Raw genomic sequence first — 27,032 nt, 5'->3', positions numbered from 1 at the left:
AATCAACTTTTGTGGAACTGGATGTCATGTGGGCAGATTTTTTCATGCGAAACAAAAAAAATAGGAAATCTGGATCGATGAGGAACCGATCAAGGCAATGATAGTACAAATCGTTGCAAGGTTCCTAGTTTTTGACCAAACTATTGACATTCCAATTTTCTCTCTTGACATGTGAGTGTTACAAATGAGTGTCCGTGGTTTGACATGTGCCTTTTTCTGTGCATTTGAAGCACAATCTCCCAGAGCATGGAGGTTAGATCAGCCGGCGGAATTACAAAGGAATACAACAATAAACCCATAACCTGGAATTGTTGCGAAGTCAGAGTCTAAATATCAGTTTCATCAACTAGAATAAGCGCTTCCTGCAACCTGTGGCACCACAATGGCAGAACATCTTTTTTACTTTCCCATCGGGACCCAAGACGCTATCAAGGGCGTAGCCATAGTCGTATGTGAGCTCCTGTCATAAATCCAACAATAATGTCAGCCACTCCAAAATTAAGTTTAACATCCAAGTACTGGAACTCGTAGTTAAAGCCCACATAAAGAAGATTCCAAGTGCGTACAACAAACAGATAACAAATTCCTATCAGGATCCTATAAGTAGCAGCCACTTGATGATGGGCCATACAGATAATAAACATTCACTTCATCACGACGACTTTAACATTGAATTTAAGGCATCAAGACATTAACCTGTTGGCTACATAGTTTATAAACAGACAACCTGTTACTATTTTTGGAATATCACCATCATTCTTATCTTGGAACATTCTCATTCTCATTTCCAACTTCAATCAAACAAGATTGAATGATGATGAAAAAGACAATCAGAGAGAGAGAGAACAAGAGACCTGCAGAGGAGGTACATTGTCCGCAGCAAACAGCATCACCCGAGCTAGTTTTAAGTCATGGTGTGAACTCAACACCGACTGGACAAACAGATTAGGCTCACAACTGTGATTTATAAATCTGGCTATGTTTCCAGTTGAACCGGCATCAATGCAGAACTCTGGCCCACTATCAGAGCTCTGATCATCAGGTCTCTCCAGTGAATTAGCTGCTGGTATGGATACAGCTTGTGAACGCCTCTGTCAGAAAGATAAATGAGACAAAATTTCCCTGCTCAGGAAGATCAAAATGCATAACTGACAAAGAAATATGTCATATGAAATGGTAAACTGTAATTGACTTCTACCGAAAATATACAAACAACTACTTCCTTATGAAGGTGATGTAGTTAGACAACCACATACGGGCAGTGTTCATCCAAAAATATGTACTAACAGCTACAAAATAGTCATTTGCCTACATTTCATTCTCAAGTTTGTTTCTACATACAAAACCTTATAGTTATATTATTTTATACATTAAAGCCAAAATATAAACCATCATCAAACAATCTTTGAAAATATACCAGAACAAGCATTATCTAACCTTCTAATGAGACAATTAATTCATACATGCAGAAACCAAGTAGGCGATCCAGGTTTTAAAAGTTAACAAAACAAAGAAGTGATCTTTTATCGACACAGAGAGACTTCAAACTGGAATTGCCAAGGCATATCATACTGGATAGTTGAATACAGCTAGTGGCAATACCTCTCTTCCTTCAAGCCCCTTCATGGTTTGCAAACAATCCATGTCAAATATGTAGTAGTTCTCTAAGGCACTATCTACATCTTCAGTCCTTCTAATTACTCCTATGTACTCACAGACAGGTGCTCCAGAAGGGATAAAATCCCATGATCTAACAGCCCATCCTCTCATTGGTGTCCTGAAAACCTGCTAATGCCCACTATTTAGAATGTGCCACTTTGACAATAGCCAAGCAGTGATTTGTGTAATCATGTGTCTGTGTTTCCAAATAACCAAACAAAGTAGCTACAATAACACCACCTCAAACCGATACTTCAGCCCTCTCTGAGAAGTACGATTGAGGCAAGAAAGTCCACAACCACATTTTGGACCACATTCAAACACTACATCCTTCGCCTCAATTAATCTGGAAGATGCAACATAAGCAAGAGTAGCCTCAAATAAGAACATAAAGTAATAAAATCAGCCAAAACTATTAAGCATCTAATATCAAAATTTCATGTAGATATATAGTGGCATGTTTAATGTATTGCTCACCTGCCACCATCACGCCGCACGTATGGGAAGTCATCGCCATTAAGCATGGTGCATGCACAAGTCTTAGGGTCCGTGCAAGAACCTTTGCAATTGCATCCAGTGACATCTGTGGGAAGCTTCACATTTTGCGCAACTTGGATAGACTTACAATATGTAAAACCTGAAATTTACGAATTTGACACCAGATTGTTGTACTCACCTTAGTATAGAATATAAATAATTTAAGTGAGTTTTTAACAAATTTGAGGAGGGCCACATGTCCATGAAGAAGTTCAACCACCACAGCTAGTAATTGGTTACAATCATGCATGTAGTGTGAACAGATTATTAATGAGATGTTAAATCTGCGATTGACAAGTCAATGATGATTAGGAAAAAAAAATTATTTTATTCAGTTATGCATGAGCGACAAAGACAACAATTCGAAAATTTGATAATCCAACTTGCCTGTGGGTGAAACAGGTGGATCATCAACCAAATTGGTAGCCGGAATGGGAACATCCTCTTGGCCCCCACTGATGTCTTCGCACACCAATCTGAGCAATAAAACAAAAGAATGTAATTACAATTACAATTACAATTTGCAATCAAGTTTAAAAACTTTCAACAGTATAATTGTGTTGCAACAAATACCCGCGTATTTCTGCAACAGACTGTGGTACACGTCGAGTGATGAATTGAACCTGTTGGAGAAGTCGAGTATGTTAAAGAAAATTCTCTCTCGATACGTAGTTGCTCAATGATTCACCGTGCTAGACAAGTCAAAATGAAAATGAGACGTGACATTCTGAATATAAGCAGGAACAACCCACTGACATATATTACAATACCCAGTTATAATAAGGGTTGTGCTATCCACACACCCCTTTTACTTCTCACACATCCCTTGTTAATTTCTGTCCTTTGATCTTCTTTAATTCAGCCGATCCAAGGGCTGCAAATTAAGAGGGTGTGCATAAACTATAAAGTAAAATGGGGTGTGTAGATAACACACGCCTATAATAATGCTATCTAGTTCAGTTGTGGATCACAAGCACAACAACAAAGCTGAAAAAAAAAAAAAAAAAAAAAAAAAAAAAAAATTGAAACAGAAAAGCACGCCAAAACATTGGTTCGTTAAAACGGAGGAACTAAAAATAACAGCAGTAGCATAACAAATTACATCATGGACTAAAGCATGCTTGCTAGGAAAGGAACGAGAGAATTTCCAAAATTAAAAGAGAATTGTGACTTCAAATGATGTGACACCAGCACGGACTAAGAAAAAAGTGAACTCTGGTGCACCTTATTATGAATATTTATAGTACCAAATAAGACTTAAGTAAACTCTAAATATCTATTCTGCCTTATAAATTTCAAGATATATATTTCCCGAATAAACACTAATCCTATCGTAACAGATTAATTTCCCGACTAAGTTGCCTCAAATAAGGCTTTTCTTGATCAATAATGGAGAAAAAGATAGTACAGCAAAATATATAACCTGGTTAGTGGTCAAAACTGGCTGCCCTTCCATACGCCTAAGACGATACTTAAAAACAGTAAATCCAGAAATACCCTTCTCCGCCCAATACTGAACAACCTGCAAAATGAACGTTAAGTTAGTCAGAAACAAAAAGGTCAATCTACCATTTCTTTATTTGCAAATATAACTAATTCTTTCATTGTTAACATCAGCAGAAAGTTCAACAAACAAGTAGTTTTTGATATTTAAAGTGATAGATATGGTTTTAGTGAGATTTAGAGGAAACAAATAGTAAAAATAATAAACAACAAACTTCAAAGGATTTTACCTTGTACAAACCATCGTAAGTGTAAAGTTTTCCAACATAACTACTTTTACATTCATGGCCACGAACTACTCTAACAGGTACACATTGCTCCACGCAATTCTGCAATTTGTGAGAACATATAAATTCTTAGATAACATGCGAACCCACATGGAGAAACATGTTTGTAATTATCCATAGGGACCTATAGACCAAAGGTTCAGATCATCGAATCATCTCAGGTTTGACGGTTAAAACCGAAGCTTTATTTGTGGTCCTTGTTAGAGAATAACTAATACATTTGAAGTTTTGAACAGAGAACTCATACATATGTGGTCCTTGTTAGAGAACTTAATATCAGTTAACAGAGAACTTATAACTATCAGTTTATAGTTTAAATTCATAAAAATACCAGATACATAGGACTCAGTTACTTTGAAACGGTGTCAACTAACAAGAAACCAACAGAAGTAAACGTATCTGATATGGCCAACTCACATTATAAACACATGGGACGAACAACAAAAAACCGTTGAATGTATAAACAACTACCATTACAAGTGGAAAATGAGGACAAATTTGTAAAACAAAACCAAGAAGACTCTCAATACACACCTTGAGTGCCAAATTACCACGTTCTAGAACTTGATCTCGAATTTGACGCTTATCACCTGACAAATTATGACCACCTTGGCCAGTATACACAACATCCTCTGCGTTATCCAAATCATCCTCATACATGCCAGATATAACAATGGCCACTGCAAGTGGGAATGTATAGTTACAGTACTCCTGCATTATCAACAAGGGGAAAATCTGAAGTTGCTTCTTGGTAACTTAGACTAGAACATCATACAAGCAAAAGTAAAAAGGACCAACATCAACACTTTTGGATGACTTTGTAAATTACATACTGGTCACAGTAAGGACAATCCCCTCCCCAGTGGACAAAACCTTAATAATGAAATAAGTATTTAAGTTATAATTAGGCATGCAAGTTGGAATATTGTTTCCGGTTCCAAATGTAAAGCTTCCGAATCCAAATATTTTTCCAAAAAATTGGAATGGAAATTGGAATGCATTTAGAGATTCTAAAAATTCTCAATTTCCGATCCGAATTTTTCTGAAGTGTTCCGAACTTATCCTGATAAAAAACTTCCGAACTATTCCAATATTTTATAGTTATTTGCTCAAATTATATATTTTGTAATCAAATTTTGCGGGTTAATGTTTGTTTTGAATACATTTTGCATTGGTTTTACATTAAACATACACTTCTATATATTAAAAAGTATAAGCATACTCGTATACCACAAAATTAATTGAATTCATACATCAGCATACACCAAATATTAAGAAAGAACAATAAATTCCACGTGTGGAAAGTTTGAGGCTATTCAAAAACTTATAAAATATACAAACTTCTGAATTATGTTCCGAAATTTCCAAGATTACTCTGACTTTGAAATTTCCCGAAATGACAAAATTTCCAAATTTAAAAATTGTGACCTGATCCACTCTAATTCAAAATTTTGGAATGGGAATTGGAAACATAGTTCCAATCCGATCCTTCAGAAAAACACCCCTAGTTATAATTAAAAAAATGCAGGTTCATTCTCAAGCGTTTATGTCCAAAGAGGAAAAGTATTACCCCATTGACTTTGCCGTAGTTTTGCCCCATAAAGTCAATGCCGTTCAGCCAGTGGCTGTGAAAACCAACAGCAACCATTTCAGCCCGAGAATAGAACTGATGCCCAACATCAATACCTGCCAGGAAGGGAAACTTTAGCACCCACAAATTAAAATCTTTGGGGAAAAAAAAAGAAAAAAAAAAAGGACATATTTCAAAAGCAACTGTGTTCAATTATCAATCCCATAAAAATATAATCAACCCATAATGTATTTCAGTCAACAAACCCTCAAAAGCATATAGCGTAAAGGGATAATTAACCAGGTGAGAGTTGCAAACCTGGAATGCTTCCGATTCTTTTAGTGGCATTCAAGATTTCTTTTCTCTCCATCATCTGCTAGACATTATTATTTAAAAGCCAAAGAAAAACAGGGGCAGATTAAATCAGATGTTACAATCATAAATACTGACCATCATATTCCAAACAGGAACATCACTCTTTTAATCATCAACATGAATTCTATTAGAAAAGAAAAGGTACAAGTAGGAAAGACGAACATGATTTCCATCAAAACCAGGATAAGCTATATTACATTCAAATCAAAGATATTCCCCAGTCAATAAGAATAAAACTCAAGGGAATACCTCTAAAATGTTTACACAAATATGTTCAGAGAAAAGCTAAAAACTTAATTTCATCCCTAATTAAATCCACCTCATCCTCCTTTCTCTTGAAAAACCTATTATTACTTCCCACTGCAGGTCCCGAGCAGAAACATCATTGGCTCTTAATACAAAACAAAGTTATCATATGGATAGCAAGTAGGAAACCCATAAAACAAGTCATATGGATAACAAGTAGGAAACCCATAAAACAAGAGATGTCACAACAATTGACACCACCACCAATGTTACAATCACTTTCATGTTACTTCAGAATTCCTAAGTATAGTACACCAGAATCACTTTACAAAACAGAAGGATTGGAACAGCATTTGCTCCTGAGATCGTTTGATTTCAAAATGTCATAAATTATGAAAACACAAAGAATGTGTCTATCGTGAGAAGGCAGTGATGAGGCAAGAATCATGTTGACTTGCCTTAGATATTGCCTTCAAATCATGTCGTTTTGACGCCTTTGCCTCTGGCGGGGAAGCCTCTTTCTGCAGAAATTTGTCCATTTTGGAAACATATTAAGGACCAAATTGCTCAGTCTCAAGACCACATGCATATTAAGCAAAGAGTAAGTGAGATAAACTGACCTTAGATTTTTTTGAAGATTTCGAGCCCTTCTTTGCGGATTTGGATGCCTTCTTATCAGCCTCCACTTTTCTGCACCTCATTTCTTCTTCCTATGAATCAAATTTCTAAAAGTTGACCGTACTTCTTACCCAAACATTTTTCAACATTTAAACATGGAAACAGGGTAAAATCTGAGCTCAATCCTCATAAGGACAAACCTGTACGAAATAAAGGTAATGTTTGTTGAACAGCCTCAGGGTCTCCTTGACCTTAGCATGGTCGCTCTTCTCAGCCGAAGAATTAGTGGGTTTGCTGGCTCCGCCTTCTAAACAACCGTTAGAGCCGGCGTCCCTGGCCTCATTTTTAGCATGGGAGCTTTTTCCACCGTCGATATTGGCTCTTTTGCTGAGGCTACCTCCGTCTCCCCCTCCGTCTTGCTCTCGGTCTCCGTCTCTGTGCTCATCAAGTAATGCAACTCTTTTGCGGACCAGGACTTCCTTCTGGGGTTTCTCTTTGACCCGAAGGCGAGAACTAGTTCTCCTTCCCGGCGGCGAAGGAATGTTGTTTTTGGAATGCGGGTCTGCAGCGTCACCACCTCCTTCAGCATCGGCGGAGCTATGAACCAGCGATTTCACTACCATTTTCCACCCACTCGAAGGTATCTGCAGAAGCGAGAGAGTGATTTTGGAGAAACTTGAGATTCTAGGGTTTATCAGGAGGGTAAGTCACACATGAAAATTGGAGCCCTGGTCTAGGGAGCTGAGAGAGAGAGGGGCGGAGAGAGAGTGTGTGGGGGTTAATGGGGTGCGTGGGCGCGTATTCGTGGGTTTGCTGACGTCACTGACTGTCGAGTACTAGTTTCAGAAGAGTACGGACAGGCCCTGATCCCCGCCCTCGCCCCTTCATCTCCATTGCTCCTTCTCTCCTTCACTTTAGGCTTGAACGCTCCTCGGATTTGGCCTCTTTCCGAGGAAGGGGGGGCTATTCCTATTCAGTCGAAGCAATACAGGAGTTTCCATAATTGGATACACTTTCAACTTCTTTTTTTTAAGATAGTTGTTGGTAGAGCTCTCAAAATTTCATTTTACTGTCTAAATTTTATAATTAAAAGAAAAATACATTTATAAAGTGTGTAGGATAAGATTTTTAAAGTGTTAATAATAATTTCTTTTTTTTATATTGGTACCTTGTAAATTGTAAAATCGCTTCTAATTATGCTTCTGTTATGACATAAAATTGAAGTAATTGAGTGATGACAACCGTAGATGAGCTTGAAGCAACCATCCTTTTTAGACATTTATGGATATTTTTTCTTATTTATAAATCCATTTTTGATATTTCTCTAAGATAAATAAATTGTAATATAAAGTTTTGAGTATGTTTATAGATTTTCTTGATTGTGGCTATAATACTTTGCGATCGTAAATGCAGCAGAATATTAATAGGTAAGTTATAAAAGATAAAATTTCACTTGTCATTGCATTATGTACAAGTAAAGGAAATGCTAAGTGTTGTCCACTAACTTTTGAAAAGAAAATGGTACGTCCATATCTAAAGCATCTCTATGGTATAAGTGAGATTTACTTTATTATAATCTTACCTCCTTCAAAAAAAGGTTTATAAATTGTCCACAAAATGTAGCATCACTATTTTGAAAGAAACAAAAAAATACAAAAGGGTAAATGTGGAAATAAAAACATTTTTGTCCCTTTGCTTTTTAAGAAAACAATGTGAGCTTGCCTCATACGTGTAGTGAGATAGTTAGAGCATTTTCAAATGAGATATCAAAACTACCACATAGACATATAATAGTAAAAATGGCATCAAATTCTTTCCAAGTGAACCTTCAGTTTTTTACGTGGCATTGAGTCATTTGAAGGCAAGACCTTTTGCTATCAAAATTGTCAAAAGGTGTCAAATCCATTTAATAAATTTTTAATAAATGTTACTGTGTGTCAAGAATTTAATTGGTTATCTCAATAATTAGACCTTACGAGAGATTAAAAAATTTATAGAGTAATATTGTTACTTGACATATTGGGTGGAGCAAAAAATTGTATAAAATGCCAAATTACCACACATACCATCAAATATCATTTTGATGTTTTAAATTTGACATCTCTATTGGAGATGCTCTTATATTAAAAAATATAAATACTAAATTAAAGTCTTCTAAGGTGTGTTTACTTGGGATACCTTCATTTTCATACCCAAAACTTATGAAACCTATCTACTTTTCATTCATTTAGTTATTAATCTTGGTGATATGGTGAATCAAATTTAGACATCCAATGTAAAGGTAAATGCTATTATCGAACTTGAACTACAAGCCCTATACTTAGTTCAAGTGTTTTTTTTTTTTTTTTTTTATTGCAATTTTTTGGTGTTTGAACATGAGATTTTGCAGGACACATCTTGTGACCTAACGTAAACTCTCACTCTTTAGTGTAAATATATAATTATATTAAAAAACATGAGATTTTGCACGATGTGTTTCTAATCTTATATGTAAAAGATCAAACTCACCACTATGAAAGGCCTTGTCAAGTCGTATATTAAAACTCCCTAAAACTAATTGGACACAGTAAATTGGTACACTTGTTGGACACACTGATGGGCTTAGACTATTATATTATTTGAGGCCACTTGGACTGAAGAACGCGTTAATTTGTGTGTCCAAAAATAGCGAACACTACTTGCCTCGACGCTCTTATATTTGGGCCATTTACGAGGGAATAGGCCCAAACACCAACACGGCCATTATCCATCTCGTTCGTAGGGAGCCGGCAGTTGGCTTGCTTGGCTTGGCTTGGCTCGGCTGTCAGTCAGTCTATCACGTTCACATATTTCAGTCTGTACTTCAGGAGTTGGACCTCCACAGTCCACAGGCAGGAAGTGCCAGGCGTCTCTATGCTAGTAAACAGAAAAACTCAATCCTTATCTCTCTCCATCTGTCTCTCACTTATTTCTTGAGGGAGAGGGGGCGAGCGAGCAATGGCAGCGAAAGTGCTATCATCCCCTCCGCACCCGCATCCAAATCCTCTCAGTTCTCGTCCTCTGAAAATACTCCACGAAACTCACCACCAGCAGAGGCAGCAGCAGCCATGGCGGCTGAGCCAGCGTTCATCAGGAAGTTCAGGAACCAACAAGAAGAGAGAGGTGGTGATGAGCTCCCTCCACCAGTCTCTTATTAGTACGTCGTCGTCTCTGGTACCTCTCTTACTGGAACCACCGCAGCAACTCAATGCATCCAGCAGCAGCAGCAGCATCAGCAGCTCCCTCTTGTTTGTGATTGCAGCTGCAGACGGCGCCGTAGGTTATTCGTTGGCCAGTTACTACACATCCCTGGGTCTCTTCGTCATCTCTGTTCCTGGCCTTTGGTCCCTCATCAAACGTTCTGTTAAATCCAAGGTCTGTAATTTTGTAATTATGCCCTCAATTTTCACTTAAACAATATGGGCGCCTGAACTGAGTCTGAACATATGTAAACGCGAGGATATCAGGTCGTGCAGAAGACGTTTGTAGGTGAAGAGAAGAAGGCACCAAGCCAAGTCGCCGGTGAAATCCTCTCTTTTTTCACTCGCAACAATTTTGTGGTCACTGATCGAGGGGAGACCATTACGTAAGGCCCACCTCCACCTTACCTACTTTCAACTTACACAATTTGAAAGTTGACATCCATTTCTTCGTTCAATGTACATTGAATGATGCTGCAATTATATATGGACATGTTATCTGTTTCTTTGGGAATTTCCATGTGTTGCATAATTGCATTCTCCATTAATATCATCATACATGCATATATTACTGTGGTTTCTATTGTTTGCTTGGCATTGCCAAATTGCCAAGGAGTTGGGTGTTGTAACAATATCTATACCAAATAGGGAGTGAATAGACATGCTCAAATATTTCCGTCTTGTCTTTGACTGGTACGAAGGTTTGAAGGCATGATGGTTCCAAGTCGAGGCCAAGCGGCATTGCTCACTTTTTGCACCTGCATCAGCCTTGCAAGCGTAGCTCTTGTTCTTACCATAACTGTTCCCGATTTCGGCAATAACTGGTTTTGGCTCACCACCTTAAGTCCGTTGGCGTAAGTAGTGCAAAATGCACCCACATGCTTCAATTCCAATTCACTTATCTGTGTCAAGGTGCATACGAGTGCTCCAAAACTAGAAAATGTACTGATGTTTTCAAAATGGAACACAGGGGTGCATATTACTGGAAGCGAGCATCGCGAAAGGAGCAGATCAAGGTCAAAATGATGGTCATAGACGATGGTGAACAGTCAGAGATCATCGTTCAAGGGGATGACCAGCAAGTAGACCAAATGAGAAAGGAGCTTCAACTGAGTGAGAAAGGAATGGTGTATGTTAAGGGCATATTCGAGAGATAAAGAAATACCTCTATCTCTGTATTCAATTGCAATGTTTTGCTCAGAGTCAGAGAAGAGATTAGGAAATGAAGCTGTTCTTGTATTAGATCCTTGAAAGATTTTGAGATGTGTAGACACAATCAGTCAATTTGACCGATATATATATATATATATATATATATATATATATATATATATATATATAACTGAGTGAGAAAGGAATGGTGTATGTTAAGGGCATATTCGAGAGATAAAGAAATACCTCTATCTCTGTATTCAATTGCAATGTTTTGCTCAGAGTCAGAGAAGAGATTAGGAAATGAAGCTGTTCTTGTATTAGATCCTTGAAAGATTTTGAGATGTGTAGACACAATCAGTCAATTTGACCGATATATATATAACTGAGTGAGAAAGGAATGGTGTATGTTAAGGGCATATTCGAGAGATAAAGAAATACCTCTATCTCTGTATTCAATTGCAATGTTTTGCTCAGAGTCAGAGAAGAGATTAGGAAATGAAGCTGTTCTTGTATTAGATCCTTGAAAGATTTTGAGATGTGTAGACACAATCAGTCAATTTGACCGATATATATATAACTGAGTGAGAAAGGAATGGTGTATGTTAAGGGCATATTCGAGAGATAAAGAAATACCTCTATCTCTGTATTCAATTGCAATGTTTTGCTCAGAGTCAGAGAAGAGATTAGGAAATGAAGCTGTTCTTGTATTAGATCCTTGAAAGATTTTGAGATGTGTAGACACAATCAGTCAATTTGACCGATATATATATATATATATATATAACTGAGTGAGAAAGGAATGGTGTATGTTAAGGGCATATTCGAGAGATAAAGAAATACCTCTATCTCTGTATTCAATTGCAATGTTTTGCTCAGAGTCAGAGAAGAGATTAGGAAATGAAGCTGTTCTTGTATTAGATCCTTGAAAGATTTTGAGATGTGTAGACACAATCAGTCAATTTGACCGATATATATATAACTGAGTGAGAAAGGAATGGTGTATGTTAAGGGCATATTCGAGAGATAAAGAAATACCTCTATCTCTGTATTCAATTGCAATGTTTTGCTCAGAGTCAGAGAAGAGATTAGGAAATGAAGCTGTTCTTGTATTAGATCCTTGAAAGATTTTGAGATATGTAGACACAATCAGTCAATTTGACCGATATATATATAACTGAGTGAGAAAGGAATGGTGTATGTTAAGGGCATATTCGAGAGATAAAGAAATACCTCTATCTCTGTATTCAATTGCAATGTTTTGCTCAGAGTCAGAGAAGAGATTAGGAAATGAAGCTGTTCTTGTATTAGATCCTTGAAAGATTTTGAGATATGTAGACACAATCAGTCAATTTGACCGATATATATATATATATATATATATAACTATAAACTACTACTAAATAGATTGGTTCAGTTGGCTTCAAAACTCTGCTCCCTTACAGGGTTGTCACAAACTCTTATCATGCATTTGAGAACCGACACCTTCGCGGATTCAGGCTAAACTACTAAATAGATTGGTTCAGTTGGCTTCAAAACTCTGCTCCCTTACAGGGTTGTCACAAACTCTTATCATGCATTTGAGTACCGACACCTTCGCGGATTTAGGCTAAATTAGTAAGAATTGTACTATAAGAAAACATTAGATAGAGGGATTGAAAATGCACTATATGATCATTCCAACAAGTCATTTACACATCCCTTTATCTCTTGTTTTTAAAACAATTCATACTACTACCGTAGTACCGTAGTAACCCGTATCCCTTATTACTTTGCAATCCCTCATCCAAACACAGCATCTAATGAACGAGGCAGAGGGCACCATTATGCAATTTGGTAAAAAACAGTAATAAGCCTTAATAGATAGAATAAATAAAGTTTTCTTGATTCTCAAATAACAGAATCCTCAGTTCAGCAAAGTTTGGAGCCTTTGGTACAGTTGATGCTCAGCAAAGCCAAGGCAACTTATTGACAATCAATACCAACACCAAACCCTATTTCTAAACAACCCAAAGGGGAAAAGAGAGTAAAAGTAAAAGTGTTGGTAACAAATCTTCGACATTATCTGATTATGAAAAAGAACTCATCCAGAACCGACCAGGTCCGCTAGAGAACAAGGCCAAGGTTTTCAGCCAATCAGTAACTTGTTCTCCTCCAAGAATGAATAAGTGGGTACCTCCAGATTGTATGGTGCTGGTCCCTTGCGGATCCTTCCAGAAATATCATAGTGGGAACCATGACATGGACAAAACCATCCACCAAAATCACCAGCATTAGGCAAGGGAATGCAACCCAGATGCGTGCAAACTCCCACAACAATGAGCCATTCCGGGTTTTTAACCCTCTCAGCATCTTGCTGCGGATCACGGAGAGAATTAACATCTACACTATTTGCCAGCTTGATATCATCGTCAGTGCGGCGTCTGATGAAGACTGGCTTTCCACGCCACTTAACAGTCACAGTTGAACCGGGCTCAATGCTGGAGAGATCAACCTCCAGCGAGGCCATAGCAAGAACATCCTTACTGGCTGACATGCTTAGCACAAACTTGAGGATAAGCAGACGAATCAGAGAAGCATAGACAAACCTCCCGCCTGTGAGGACAAAGTAGGCAAATGCACGCTTGCTGGGGTCACCTGGAGGGAATCGCTCATGGTTGTACTCGTCATAAACTATCTTTGAACTAGGATTCTTGACAGCTGCGACAGTTGGAGGAACGTCTGGAACTAGATTGTTGTCCTGGGACGGGGTCACTGAACCAGACACAAAACCTGAAGCAATCGATCGATTAGAACAAAAGCAGCCATTGATTGACCCAACGGAGCTACATGCATCATTCCGCATAGACTTAAATAATTACTAAAAGCTGTGAACTTTAGAAAAGTTAGCTTTTAAAGACTTCAACTTGATGCTTCATGAGCTTTTTTTCATGGTCTTTTATTTCTTTTATTTTTCAATACGTGATTTAGAACAGAAATTTGTGAAAGGGATGCATAAATAGATTTCTAACACAAATATACAGCATTATTACGGTACCAAAGTTAAACTCACCATCAATGGGAGCTAAATTTAAACTAAACTAAAATATTCATTAATCAGCTCATAAAGATAATACACGCAAACACAATATCAAGATCAATAATCACCTATTCCAAAAAAATCAGCGATAAATTCTGATGAAATTCCTGCCGATAATTTTGGGGGAAAAAACCCTAAATAACCAGTAGCCACGAAAGAGGGAGAGAAATGAGGGGAACCCTAACCTCTGGACGGAAGATAGAAGTCAGGGGTGAAATAGGCGGATCTGAGCTCATCGGAGGAGTCACGGCCGTCGATGAGATTTGGAGACAGGATAGAGGAGGAGGCAGTGCCGGTGGCGGCTAGGTTGGACCTCCATGGGGACACGGACACAGAACAGAGCCTCCTCGCCGCAACCCTCAACATATTGTTTTCCTTTTTCTTTTTCTTCTTTTTGTAATTATTCTTCTGAGTTTTGAGGTTTACGACTGTTACGCTGCGAAATGGCCTTCGGCTTTCGCTGCTATACAGATGCTGCCCGTAGAGAAAGACGGGGCACAAGAGAGAGAGAAGGATAGGGATAAAATGGGCAAACCAGATTTTCTCTTTGCGATGGGAATTTAGAACAATAGGGAAATGACCGTGTTATCGATATATTTATATTTAGCTGGTGGCCGTGATTTTGGCACGTCAGAATCCCATTCATCTTTTTCTTTTGTTTGCCAAATTTTAGTTAAAATTTGTTATCAACACTAAATTTTTTTTTTTTTTTAACAAACGATATTTTTACCTTTTAGGTGGAAAGTAGATTAAACCTCATAATATACTAGCAATAATATGGTACAAATTCGCTTTTGACAAGAATCAAACCTAAAACCTTTTATTTACAAGTTTCATATATTTAAGTTTAACCTATGTACATTCCTGGTTCTTACAATTTAAAGATAATAAAATCATTTAGTCAAATTTTTGTTAATAAAATTAGCGGACATGAATGCCAAGTGCAAGGGTAAATTAGACATCTAACAAGTCTAAAACACATCGCATTGGCCCATAGCTTGCTAATTTTGTTAAAAAATTTAACAAATTTAAGTCACTGTTCTTAAATTGTAATAATTAGTGAATTATAGAGTTTAAATTGTGGAAGCTATAACTGCTGAGACCAAAGCGGAACCTCTCCAAAGAGACAAGAGTTAACAATAATTCGGCTTTTTTCGGATTACATAACGTTAGTTAACTCATTTTACCTACCAGACTATGTCTATCCATGTATAAAGCCAACATGGAAAAAAATAACTGCAACTTAAATAAGTGCGTTCGTCCCGAATATGTCCCTGTACTAAAATGTGAAACCTTATGATGGACTAAAGACTTGGATTGGGCCAGTCATGGAAATATATGCACTAAGAGTTGGTTTTCAAACATGAGCCTACATCCTAAAAGGTTTGGCCCAGGCCAGGCCAGTCCAGTCCAGTTGCATTGTCGTCGGCGTCGTCTAAATAGCGTCGAGTCCCACACGCACAAAATCCCTCAACACAGAAAGGGGACAACAAAAGGAAACACAGAAGAAAGAGTGAGTGATGGAGTTGGAAGGAATCGGTAAGAAAGAGAAAGAAGAAAGCGGCGGCGGCGGAGGAGGAGAGCGTGAGATTGAGAACGTAAATTTGTCGTCGGCGGAGGCGTCGGAGATAAAGTACGTGAGCTATGGAGGAGAAGAGCACCTGCCTCTAATAATGGGGCTGGTGGACCAAGAACTGAGCGAGCCGTACTCCATCTTCACCTATCGGTACTTCGTGTATCTGTGGCCGCAGCTGTGTTTCATGGCGTTCCACGGTGGCAGGTGCGTGGGGACGGTGGTGTGTAAGATGGGGGAGCACCGCAACACCTACAGAGGGTACATCGCCATGCTCGTCGTCATCAAGCCGTACAGAGGCAAAGGCATCGCCACCCAACTAGTCACCAGATCTATTCAAGTCATGAAGGAATCTGGCTGCGAAGAGGTATCTCTCTGTTTTCGTAAAATAAAATCAATCCGTTTTTGGAGCCCTAGCCTAGCCGCCGTTGTCACGAATGAATGACTTGATTGATTGGATTGGATTGGATTCAGGTAACGCTGGAGGCAGAAGTGACAAATAAAGGAGCTCTGGCGCTGTACGGGCGTCTTGGATTTATACGGGCAAAGAGGCTATTCCGGTACTACTTGAACGGGGTGGATGCTTTTCGTCTGAAGCTGCTGTTTCCCCGCCCTCTTTACTCTCTTCCTTCCCAATCCCAGGCTAATAATGACAACATGGCCATGCCATTGCCCATGGAAGATTGACTTTGGCTCGCAGCTTTACCTTTTCACCCGATGAGATTCAAGAGATTCAACAAGCTTTTCTTGTAATGTGTGTGCACTCAAATTCGACTCACTTGTTCTTCCCACCAATTTTCTACTTGATCAAACAATTCAGAGCTTGAGAATTTAATTGAAAACAGCAATATAGATTACACTGATCGAACTTGTAATATTCATACATATAGCTACCATTACCAGGTTGCGTTTGAGTATGTCTGTAGTCCGGCCTCTCAGCTGCGACTTTCAGCCAATCTGCTGCTGCAAAGAATGAGGTAGCCGAGGGCGGACGGCCGATAAGAAAACAAACAACTCAGACGATCCACCTACATTTCATTGGAGAAAATGTTACCTCTGCTTTGCTAAGCCCTTCCCCAAAGAAGTCGCGGCGCCCTTCAGGGATCACTTGTTTCTTTCAAGCCTTTAATGGATTTCAACGGTAAGAGGATAACAGTCCATGCGGATCTCAAACCTTTCCTGTGTGTTGTAATGGTAGGGGAAACAATAAGAAAACGACATACCATCTGAACATCAAAGTAGAAAACAGAGATTATGGGGACAAAACTGGGTAGACTACTTCCCTTTAAAAACCATCTGTCTGGAATACGAATCTTGCAATGGTGGTAGCAGTATAGAAACCATTACGAAGGTCCAACTCGTAATTAAACGAAAACAACTTAGTGTCAGACACATTACCATACGTTTATATCTTTATCGTTAGGGATATCATAATATTAATCTTCAAATCGTGCCAAGCTCACTACACCTCACAATGTTCATAAAATAGACATTGTTGAGCATATTCAATGTAAATGTGGTTTTTCATCCATCGTTAAGTCCCAACGACGATCTTTGAAGATAATGTTGAATGTATTGAGGAGACCAAGCAAGAGTACATTAACAAAGTCAAGACCAAGCTTATTACCTTTGCATCGCATTAGCAAAAGCATTAGAATAATTGAACTCAAGCTAATCTTGTTCCAAAACAACATTGCCGAACTCTTCATGAAGTCATTGCCAAAGTCAACTTTTCATAAGTTTGCCTGAGGCATTAGCATGCATAACTTTTTCTTTTTTTTTTTTGTAGATTTTTGCTAACCCAACAAGGTTTTGACGAGACACTCACATCAAAATGGTCATACCCTTGTGTGCATTTTCTACCACTTATATCCTCAAGATGTTAAGTATTGACTTGTTACATTAACTCACATTTTCTACTTAGACTATTAGTTTTGTCTCGTTAAGATTTACCATGGTCGGGTTTTGGTGAAACTTAAATTTTATAGGTCGGGTGTAGAGATACTAGGGTTAAAAGAAATTTCCAAATATGAAATCAGGATAAGGGAGGGATCGACGTCCAAACTCTCATGAATAATGTTTTTTATTTGAGGGCAAAATTAATAAAATTAATAATAATAATTATTGTAGAAGTGTAAAAAATGTAAAAAAATATACAATCACTCATAGTGACAATCTTTATAGCTTTCATGAAGGGGTCAACTTTGAAATCCAACACTATAATCCATAAACCTTAAATTTATATTTAATCGTCGATTGTCATTTACACTTTATTTTCTTATTGAATTTCATTTTTAAAATTTTATTTTTTGAAAACATGATCATCTGGCAGATGTAAGAAGATGAACAGTTCATATTTTTGATATCACATTTCGATATTTACGGTTAACTGAAATATGAGTCGATAGTCATATAGTTTGTAGGAACTTTATAAACATCAAACAATAATTTCACTAATCGTAAAACTCTGAATATAATATCAACAATCCAAACTGTTTATCTTCTTGCATCCTCTAATAGATCATGTTTTTAAAAAAGAAAATGTAACATCTCACATCACCCAGGGGAGTGAATTCTTTAAGCCTTATATGTATATTCTCATCTCTACCTAGCACGAGGCCTTTTGGGAGGTCACTGGCTTCGGGTTCCATCGAAACTCCGAAGTTAAGCGAGTTTGCGCGAGAGCATTCCCAGGATGGGTAACCCATTAGGAAGTTCTCGTGTGAGTTCCCAGAAACAAAACCGTAAGGGTGTGGTTGGGGGCAAAGCGGACAATATCGTGCTACGGCGGAGGCGAGCCTAGGGTGTGGTGGGGGCCCAAGCCAAGATGTGACAATTTGGTATCAAAGCCAATCCCTGGCTGGAAGTGTGCCAACGAAGACGTCGGGCCCTTAAGGGAGGTGGATTGTAACATCTCACATTGCCTAGGGAAGTGGATCTTTAAGCCTTATATGTATATTCCCATCTCTACCTAGCACGAGGCATTTTGGGAGCTCACTGGCTTCAGGTTCCATCGAACTCAGAAGTTAAGCGAGTTCGCGCGAGAGCATTCCTATGATGAGTGACCTATTGGGAAGTTCTCGTGTGAGTTCCCAGAAACAAAATCGTGAGGGTGTGGATCAGGGCCCAAAGCGGATAATATCGTGCTATGACGGAGGCGAGCCCAAGATGTGGTAGAGGCATGGGCTGGGATGTGACCGAAAATCTGAAAAAGCAAAATTTGATGAGAACAATGAAACAGTAAATGTAAACAACAATCAACTGTTAAATTTTAATCTATGATTTATATGATTATAGTGGCAAATTTCGAAGTTAAGCTCTTTATGAAAGTTGCAAAGCTTGTCATTACGAGCATTTATATATTTTTTTACACTTCTACATTAATTAAAAAACTATTAAAGACTTTACTTAAATAATAGTCGTAAGATAAGGGGAGTAGATTCTTTAAGCCTTATATGTATATTCTCATCTCTACCTAGCACGAGGCTTTTTGGGAGGTCACTAGCTTCGGGTTCCATCGAAACTCCGAAGTTAAGCGAGTTCGCGCGAGAGCATTCCCGGGATGGATGACCCACTGGGAAGTTCTCGTGTGAATTCCCAGAAACAAAACCGTGAGGGTGTGGTCGGGCCAAAGCGGACAATATCGTGCTACGACGGATGCGAGCCTAGGATGTGGTGGGGCTCGAGCAAGGATGTGATAATTTGGTATCAGAGTTAATCCCTGGCTGGAAGTGTGCCAACGAGGACATCGGGCCCCTAAGAGAGGTGGATTGTAACATCTTACATCGCCCAGGAGAGTGGATCCTTTAAGCCTTGTATGTATATTCTCATCTCTACCTAGCACGAGGTATTTTGGAAGCTCACTGGCTTCGGGTTCCATCGGAACTCATAAGTTAAGCGAGTTCGCGAGAGAGCATTTCTAAGATGGGTGACCCACTGGGAAGTTCTCGTGTGAGTTCCCAGAAACAAAACTGTAAGGGTGTGGTCGAGGTCCAAACGGACAATATTGTGCTATGGCGGAGGTGAGCCTAGGATGTGGTGGGGGCATGGGCTGGGATGTGATCGAAAATTTGAAAAAGCAAAATTTGATGAGAACAATGAAACGTAAATGTAAACAACAATTAACGGTTAAATTTTGATCTATGATTTATATGATTATAGTAGCGAATTTCGAAGTTAAGTTCTTTATGAAAGTTGCAAAGCTTGTCATTACGAGCGTTTATATATATTTTCTATATTTTTTTACACTTCTACATTAATTAAAAAACTATTAAAGACTTTACTTAAATAACAGCCAGTAAGATAAATGAGAGTAATTCTGTACTGTTAGATTTTATTTCACTTATATTATTAGAATTTTTTTGGACAAAAAACCCATTCTTTATTCCAATATTTTTCAATTTTACCATTTAATTAATTTAGGTAAGCGAAAATATACTTAAAAGAAAAATGTGTTTTTATGTTTTGGATGTGATAATACGATATGTATATATTTATTAGTATTATGTTTTTCATTTGATTATTTATTGGTTTAAAATATATTTTCGTTAACGGATAACGAGTCAGGTTATATTACATGTTAATATTATTGGGTCGATTTCGGGTTGGGTCATGTTATCCGTTTATTTTAACAGGTGTTACCCGTTAAGATATTAAATATGATACGAAAACGATACGAACATGAAAAACACGACACGAATGTCAGGTCAACGCAGCCTCCGAGCAGGCGTAGAAGCTGAGACTTGAGCCGCGCCGCGCCCGAGCGCGCGAATGAACCATTCAATGTTAAATTAACGGTTCCCCGAAGCCACACACACTCGTCTCATCTCTCTCTTGCTCGCTCTCCCATGCTCTGTGGGTGTCCGTCTCTCTTCCAACTCCTAAACCCCATCCGATAATACGAAACGCTCCTCCTCTCTCCACATTTAATTGGGTTTTCTTAGGGCAAAATTCCCCATTTTTTTGGGTTTCTTACTGCAAACCTTGGCAACTCTAATTCTTAACTTTCTGTTCGAGGCCTAATCACCAGATATTTCAGGTATTGTCCTTTTCTTTTCTTTTTCCTGTTAAGTTACGCCTTCCATTGTCTAGGCTTCCGGATTTCAATTTCAATACGAGGCATATGAATGCCGTTTCTTGTATATTTTATCCCTTTTATTCTTTAATTTTTGATATCGAGTTGGTTCTCACTGCCAATTTGATTCCTAAGTGGGTTTCCAATCGTCAGCGAATTTGTATGGGTGTTTGGGGATTGCGACTTTCATTCATAAGTTGCTGTTGTAGCTTTCAATTTTTAATCTTTTTATGGTATTTCAGTTTTCTTTATTTCAAATGCATGCAATTTTTAATCTTTTCAATTTAACTGTTTGTTTTGTTTTAATTTGGTACAATCCGATGGTGTTTGATTCGCATTTGAGGGATTAAATTGTTCAGGTAAATGCCATTGAATTTTCCATAAATAAATTGAGTTTGGATGTTGACTCTATCTTTATAGTGTAGCTTACTCCCTTGAAGTGCCTTACAATTTACCAAACAAAACAAGTACTCATTTCAAACTGATAGACTCACTCCAGTCCAGTTAGTTGCATTGATTTTGTTCACCATGTGTTTTGGGTTACAGTTTGAGTTGAGTTATGAGGCATTTTGTAGCCATGGATTATAAATGGTTTGTTATTTGATTTTGATCTCAGGTTGCATTAAAAATGACGACATGTGTTACAGGAAATAATGTATGAAGGTATAATGCTTTGACGGAGCTTCGTTTGACATCTTGTGCCAATGGCGGCTGATCAGCGGAGAAAGCGAGTAAATGGTGTTATCATTGCCAGTTGCAATTCCAGGGAGCAACACAAAGCAAAAAAGAAAAATATTGAATTGCTTCAGGATGATTCAAACATAAAACCTCATATTTTTCTTGAGTGGGATGGGAATCAGAACATGGTAGTTGCCAAAAGGTATCAAATTGGCATAAGTAGGAGAACTTTGAGGCCGTTTGTTGATTCCGCTTTCAATAGCCACAATACTTTGGCAGATGTTTTTGCTGTTCCTGAGGGAATCTATGATTTGGAAAATTTGGAAGATGTGCTTTCATATGAGGTATCTTTTGATTTATGATTAGCCACAATGGCGTATCTACTTTATGTTGTTGGTGCATCTAATATGCTATTTGTTTAAACAATGATGCAGGTTTGGAATACACATCTGTCTGAGATTGAGAAGAATCACCTTATGCAGTTTCTTCCTAGCGGAGCAGAGGCAGAGGAAGTTGTGCAAGCATTGCTTGCTGGGGGTTGCTTTGACTTTGGAAGGCCTTTTCTTAAATGGCACGTATTGTTATGTTATACTTGTATTGATGCAACCCCTTTCCTCCTCTTTTCCCTTGATTTTGTTTCTTTTATATTTTTAAGACTAAATAAATGTTGCAGTGCTGAATATTGCTTTTTGTAGACTAATCAAAATTTTCCAACACGTTCATGTTTCTTGTAAGAAAATGGGTTTCGTGTGGTTAAGAAATGTTTGTTACATCAATTGTACTGTTCTGTCTCTTGAGAATAAAATTTGAAACAAGAAACTTTTCTATTGTTTTCTCTTACTATTTTTTTGCAAACACTGTTTCTGTGCATGTACTAGGTATCACTTTTAGATGATTCTAATTTCTAACATGAAAGAAAAGAAAGAAGTTCTTGTAGCATTGTGAGTTTTCAAAAGTAGCTTCTTTGTCATTATTAATTTAAGTCCATAGTGTACCAATGATTTTAACTGAAATACATGCTTTCAGGGGTGCTTCACTTTGCTCAGGTGATTTCCATCCTGATGCCATACTTCGTAGGGAACAATGTCTAAAGAATGATAAGAAAACATTCTACAATGAGTTGCATATGTATCATAATGAGTACGTGAAGTTTTTCCACTTTTTTGTATAATACATATAATACTGTTTTTGTAAGGATCTTTTTCGCTAAAACATAGCGTCACAATCTTTTTTATTGTTTTGTGGCAGTATGATTGCATATTTACAGAAGTTGAAGGAGAGATGCGCAAGCTGTAAGGATCCTGAACAGGAAATTGTGCAGAATATGTGGAGGTTGATGCTCACTGTGTTTTTTTTTTTTTTAATCTCATAATTATGAGCTTAATGAATGGCAAACCTTCCCTTTGATGCTTATCCGAGTACCAATTAATAAGGAGGAGAAATTCTTCTTCAAATTGTGTTTTTCCTTTCATTAAGTCATTTGTTCAGACTGCTTGAAGCCCTTGGGTGATATTCTCATGGGTTATACTTTATGCAGGTTAAGAAATGATGTTGAGAAACAAATTTTTTCACATGCAAATGAATCCAGATCGCATGATCTTGAGGAAAATGCCATAATTACATCTGAATCTTGTTCTTGGGAGAAAGCATGCAGTAGTGATAACCAGATTTCCTCAGTGAACAAAGGAGGAGATTTTCGGAACAGGTAGTTCAGCTTTCCACGTTTAGTCATACCAGAGTGCCTATGTGCTCCAGGTTCATTTTAGTTTTCTTAAATTATAAACATACCTGGCTATGTCTACTTACTGTATGTTTAGTTGACACTTCTATGATGATTTTGTTACATTTATCCATCAATTTACTTTCGATGGCATTAGATCTATACAAGCGCAATATCTACAGTAGGTAGAAATTTACTTTGGACGGCTTGAGATCTATGAGTTTCTATTGTGTCAGGATCCGTGAGAAAGGCTTCCTAAAGGACAAAGGTAGAAATTTATTGGTTACACCAGATGGGGCACATAATGCGGGAGGAAGATCCAAAAAAGGAGACAATCTACACAAGCGCAATAACTACAGTAGCGATGGTGCTAAATACATGTCATATGTTAAGGTTGGTGTTCATTTGGTAATTCTGAAACAATAAAATTTTGAGATGGATTATGTAAGCCTGGGTAACCTAATCAGTCACCTCTCAGGCTTGGGTTTTAGGATCAGTGTTCTCGTGTTAAACTTCAATGGCCAGAGACACCTTAATGGCTTCTGAGCAGAGACTCAGAATTGTCATAATTTTCTCATTAAGTAGGACAAATAAGTCAAATCGACTAGAAAAAAGTTCTTTCACAATATTCCGGTGTTAGGATTTGAACACAATTATGTTTGGAAGTCAGTGCCTTTCAGTTGTTTATTTTAATGGGTTTTAATTTTACGTAACTGATGCCAACTAGCAGATATTTACATCCTTAATTTTTTTCCTATATTTTTTGAGAAAGCAGATATTTACACCCTTAAGCCAACATATAGACGAGACACTCCTCTCTCTATGTCTCTCTCTACACACAGAGCCATCTTTTTGCTGTATACTTGTTCCTTTGGGTCATGATATTGAACATTCTAATTTTAATGAGGCTCTTGCTGAATGTGCGCTTTAACTATTTCAGATTAGCAAGAAGCAGTACGAAATTGTTAAGAGACTGAAGCAGTCTGGCAAAAGCATTCAGTCCAGGTCTCTCAACCGGATATTAGGTAACCTTGATAGCTTTGATGTACAACCGTATGAAGTCTATTTGGAAGAAGAACAGAAGAAGTTGCATCAGCACTGGTTAGTGTCGTGTGAAATATATATTTTAATTCTTTGGAGGAACATTTCATTGTCTGCCTCCTCAAAATATAGTCTTGTTGATACAGGTTGCAATTGGCTATTAAAGATATCCCGGCAGCTTATGCAAACTGGATTGAAATGCATTTACAGAGACGGCAAATGACAAACTCTTTGGAGAAGGACATGAAAAGGAGGCTAAAGCCCCTGATAGAGGTTTTGATTCTGCCTTTTTCTCCCCTCCTTTTTTTTTTTTTTTTCCCCCCTGTTTGAGCCGATGTATTTTTATCAGCCTGGTTGGTAGCCATCCATTTCTTAATGAACCGGAGTCTCTATTGTTGTATGATATTTTATGGCCTTGTTTGTGATGGGATGTTCAGGATGACGAAGGTGATCACAACCTTGAAAGCGTGCTTCAAGATAAGATAGCTATTGAAGCAACAAAGCGTCAATCTCCCATGGAAGATGATGAAGGTCTGTACCCAGTTTCCCACAGGGTGATGAGTACAACCCCACAGACATGGAAGAAGACAATTCTCAAGAGAAGCTTACTGGCGGTCATGAGTGCAACCCCACAGATATAGATTCATATGAACATTTCAGTACAGAGTCAGATAATGATTCAGAAAGGCATATCATTATAGAATCAGATCATTCTCCTCCAAATGTACCTGATTACGCAGAGTATCTGAATACTGCAGATACTGCGGTAAGTCAGGGAGCACAATTATGTGCTAGTGGAGATGCCTGGAAGGCAGTTAATGTGCCACACTCTTACTATGATTCTACCACAAGTCATGCATATTCATCTGCCAGTGAATTATCGCTTGCACATCTACAAGTTAATGAAGTTCAACAGACACACTTAGTTGCTATGGAGTCTGAGTTGCCTGTAGGAGACAGTGGGAAAGATTTATTGCACATACAATCGGAGAATGGTTCCTTCAGTTCTTACCAAAACCAAGATCGAAATGAATTGCTTCAATCTCTCTTTAAGGGCCAGAGCATGCTATCTTACAATACTGAGAAGAAACAGACAGGGTTGGATTTCCGGACACCAGCCAATGTGTTTATGGGTCGGTTTCCAGTGCATTTTGAAGAGCAGCAACACCAGTCACTGCCTCTGGAGCAAGGGCAGAAGAGAGAGAGCGAGGTTTACATGCAACCAAGATTATCTGAGAACGTTTACTCTGATGGAGGTGGGTATTTAAATTCGAGGCCGGAACATCCGACTGCAGTCGATGTGCAGGATTGGGCTGTCAATAGTGTTCGCATGCTAAGACCTCTACAGTCTCACTTAGATGGTGGAGAAATGTTGAGTCATAATTGGTTTTCTGGTGAGCATCAAGTGCATGGTGGATGGTCGGCGTCAGGTGGTACTAGTGTCACGAGTCAGACCATTGGGAATGGAACGAATGCAGATCAAAACTTATTCAGTGTTCTATCCCATTGTAACCAATTGCGATCAAGTAGCCCTTATCAGCACGTAGCCTCCACCGAGCAGTTTTTTTCCTCTAGGAGCTATGGAACTGTGGGTGGGGCCACTCCGAGGATCGGAAATGTTGTACCACAAGCAGGTTATGAACTGGATTACTTGGGTGGGCGGGAAGCAGCCACTCCCATGATGCATGATGATATGCAATGGATGAATTTACCGCGTCAGAACTCTGGTTTACGTGATCCTATGGGGAAACCATTCTTGAGGTCGTGGAACCCGTAAGACAATTTTCTAGCATGGTAACGTAAACGGGAAATGTGAGTTGACAAGTGAGGGTGAGAGTAGATGGAAGTGCAGAGTTGGAGATAGGTTTTTGTACATACCTATACAAGGGCCAACTCAGCATCATGTATATATAATATGTTAGATGGGACAGAGGCAGATAGCAGCAGGCAGGGGTAGGGGGAGACCTGGGATTATTGGACAGTTCCAGGCATCTCTAATTTGTCTGTTAGATAGTTGGGATTATTTTTCGTCTTATTCTCTGTTTCTGGAGAAATATCGTTGAATAGTATTTGGAGGGTTTTAAAGTTTTCTGTAGAGGCAAATGCTTTTTAGAATAATCAAGGCTCTCTCTCTCTCTCTCTCTCTCTCTCTCTCTCTCGCGAATACTAGCATATCGTGGTTTTGGTTGTTGGCTGGCATTTCCAACTCTCTTCCTCTCATGAAATGTTGAATGCTTTTACCATTATCGTCTTTCGAGGTTAGTGTTTCAGCGTTTCTGCGTTTCTGTTTGAGTATGCCCCGTCACCATTATCATCCGCTGAGATGATCAAACACGAGTCTCGTAGCCTCGTAGGTAGGTGGTGCTTTCTGGGGTGACGCTGTTTATAACACCAGCAGCATTTGGTGGGCAACCTTATTTTACAGAAAGACTACCTTATTTTACAGAAAGACTTGAGGAGGTGTAGACGGGTCCGTATGAATTGAATTAGAGGATTGATTCCCCGCGGACGCCTAATGATTTTATTTGCTAATTTTACTATAACAAAAAACATCAACATGAATTCCAATTCCAAACAAAAAAAAAAGGTCTATGTGAATTGAAACATAAACAGACAAAATGAAAGACAATTGTGACGAGAAAGATGCAATTTTTTTTGTTTTTATTGTTTGGAGAGAACATGAAACATGCCGGAAAAAAAAA

General features: G+C 38.3%; 5 protein-coding genes across 7 annotated transcripts; 3 read left to right on the top strand and 2 right to left on the bottom strand.

Annotated features, from left to right (window-relative positions):
- Window positions 1–24: 24 nt before the first annotated feature.
- On the bottom strand, window positions 25–7,795 carry LOC103966595 (histone-lysine N-methyltransferase, H3 lysine-9 specific SUVH4). Of its 2 annotated transcripts, XM_048578782.1 has the most exons (15): window positions 6,996–7,794; window positions 6,798–6,887; window positions 6,636–6,698; window positions 5,875–5,929; window positions 5,557–5,672; window positions 4,521–4,697; window positions 3,930–4,028; window positions 3,620–3,718; window positions 2,770–2,819; window positions 2,584–2,672; window positions 2,137–2,296; window positions 1,900–2,005; window positions 1,603–1,785; window positions 855–1,091; window positions 25–460 (listed from the first exon to the last, which is right to left on the bottom strand). In XM_048578782.1, the coding sequence occupies exons 1-15, from the start codon at window positions 7,416–7,418 to the stop codon at window positions 347–349; spliced, it is 2,061 nt and encodes a 686-aa protein (XP_048434739.1). In that variant the 5' UTR covers window positions 7,419–7,794; the 3' UTR covers window positions 25–346. The 2 variants fall into 2 exon arrangements, with proteins under 2 accessions (XP_048434739.1, XP_048434740.1); XM_048578783.1 differs by lacking the exon at window positions 25–460 and having other exon boundaries at window positions 922–1,122; window positions 6,996–7,795.
- Window positions 7,796–9,647: 1,852 nt separating this feature from the next.
- On the top strand, window positions 9,648–12,480 carry LOC103966594 (protein COFACTOR ASSEMBLY OF COMPLEX C SUBUNIT B CCB1, chloroplastic-like). 2 transcript variants are annotated; one of them, XM_018652228.2, is made up of 5 exons: window positions 9,648–10,188; window positions 10,281–10,399; window positions 10,715–10,867; window positions 10,984–11,140; window positions 11,374–12,480. In XM_018652228.2, exons 1-5 carry the CDS (start codon window positions 9,772–9,774, stop codon window positions 11,401–11,403), a joined length of 876 nt encoding a protein of 291 aa, XP_018507744.2. In that variant the 5' UTR covers window positions 9,648–9,771; the 3' UTR covers window positions 11,404–12,480. The 2 variants fall into 2 exon arrangements, with proteins under 2 accessions (XP_018507744.2, XP_009378046.2); XM_009379771.3 differs by lacking the exon at window positions 11,374–12,480 and having other exon boundaries at window positions 10,984–11,367.
- Window positions 12,481–13,029: 549 nt separating this feature from the next.
- LOC103966593 (cytochrome b-c1 complex subunit Rieske-4, mitochondrial-like) lies at window positions 13,030–14,802 on the bottom strand. The gene is made up of 2 exons (XM_009379770.3): window positions 14,430–14,802; window positions 13,030–13,937 (listed from the first exon to the last, which is right to left on the bottom strand). Exons 1-2 carry the CDS (start codon window positions 14,608–14,610, stop codon window positions 13,294–13,296), a joined length of 825 nt encoding a protein of 274 aa, XP_009378045.2. The 5' UTR covers window positions 14,611–14,802; the 3' UTR covers window positions 13,030–13,293.
- An 896-nt stretch (window positions 14,803–15,698) lies between these two features.
- LOC103966597 (N-alpha-acetyltransferase MAK3) lies at window positions 15,699–16,680 on the top strand. The gene is made up of 2 exons (XM_009379775.3): window positions 15,699–16,184; window positions 16,292–16,680. The coding sequence occupies exons 1-2, from the start codon at window positions 15,765–15,767 to the stop codon at window positions 16,502–16,504; spliced, it is 633 nt and encodes a 210-aa protein (XP_009378050.1). The 5' UTR covers window positions 15,699–15,764; the 3' UTR covers window positions 16,505–16,680.
- Window positions 16,681–20,618: 3,938 nt separating this feature from the next.
- Window positions 20,619–26,467, top strand: LOC103966598. Its single transcript, XM_009379776.3, is given in 11 exon segments — window positions 20,619–20,855; window positions 21,508–21,913; window positions 22,004–22,140; window positions 22,596–22,709; window positions 22,818–22,901; window positions 23,107–23,274; window positions 23,526–23,682; window positions 24,230–24,390; window positions 24,477–24,603; window positions 24,768–24,932; window positions 24,935–26,467. Coding segments are annotated over 10 exon segments (2,604 nt in total). The 5' UTR covers window positions 20,619–20,855; window positions 21,508–21,595; the 3' UTR covers window positions 26,108–26,467.
- Window positions 26,468–27,032: the final 565 nt, after the last annotated feature.

This window comes from the organism of the source record quoted next, unplaced genomic scaffold, assembly GCF_019419815.1.
Source record: "Pyrus x bretschneideri cultivar Hongxiangsu unplaced genomic scaffold, Pyrus_bretschneideri_v1 Contig13, whole genome shotgun sequence".
NCBI lineage: Eukaryota > Viridiplantae > Streptophyta > Magnoliopsida > Rosales > Rosaceae > Pyrus > Pyrus x bretschneideri.
The sequence above is the reverse complement of the archived record's forward strand: the minus strand, read 5'-3'. Positions and strand labels throughout refer to the sequence as shown.

Excerpts from the sequence above, each read along its gene's own strand:
- LOC103966595 (XM_048578782.1), bottom strand. The coding sequence starts at position 7,418 with ATGGTAGTGAAATCGCTGGTTCATAGCTCCGCCGATGCTGAAGGAGGT. Across the intron at positions 6,699-6,797 it reads AATCTTCAAAAAAATCTAAG|AAAGAGGCTTCCCCGCCAGA; the intron begins GTCAGTTTATCT and ends AAATTTCTGCAG. Across the intron at positions 2,820-3,619 it reads CAGTTTTGACCACTAACCAG|GTTCAATTCATCACTCGACG; the intron begins GTTATATATTTT and ends CTTCTCCAACAG.
- LOC103966594 (XM_018652228.2), top strand. The coding sequence starts at position 9,772 with ATGGCAGCGAAAGTGCTATCATCCCCTCCGCACCCGCATCCAAATCCT. Across the intron at positions 10,400-10,714 it reads GATCGAGGGGAGACCATTAC|GTTTGAAGGCATGATGGTTC; the intron begins GTAAGGCCCACC and ends ACTGGTACGAAG. Across the intron at positions 10,868-10,983 it reads ACCACCTTAAGTCCGTTGGC|GGGTGCATATTACTGGAAGC; the intron begins GTAAGTAGTGCA and ends AATGGAACACAG.
- LOC103966593 (XM_009379770.3), bottom strand. The coding sequence starts at position 14,610 with ATGTTGAGGGTTGCGGCGAGGAGGCTCTGTTCTGTGTCCGTGTCCCCA. Across the intron at positions 13,938-14,429 it reads CTTCTATCTTCCGTCCAGAG|GTTTTGTGTCTGGTTCAGTG; the intron begins GTTAGGGTTCCC and ends CGATTGCTTCAG.
- LOC103966597 (XM_009379775.3), top strand. The coding sequence starts at position 15,765 with ATGGAGTTGGAAGGAATCGGTAAGAAAGAGAAAGAAGAAAGCGGCGGC. Across the intron at positions 16,185-16,291 it reads AGGAATCTGGCTGCGAAGAG|GTAACGCTGGAGGCAGAAGT; the intron begins GTATCTCTCTGT and ends GATTGGATTCAG.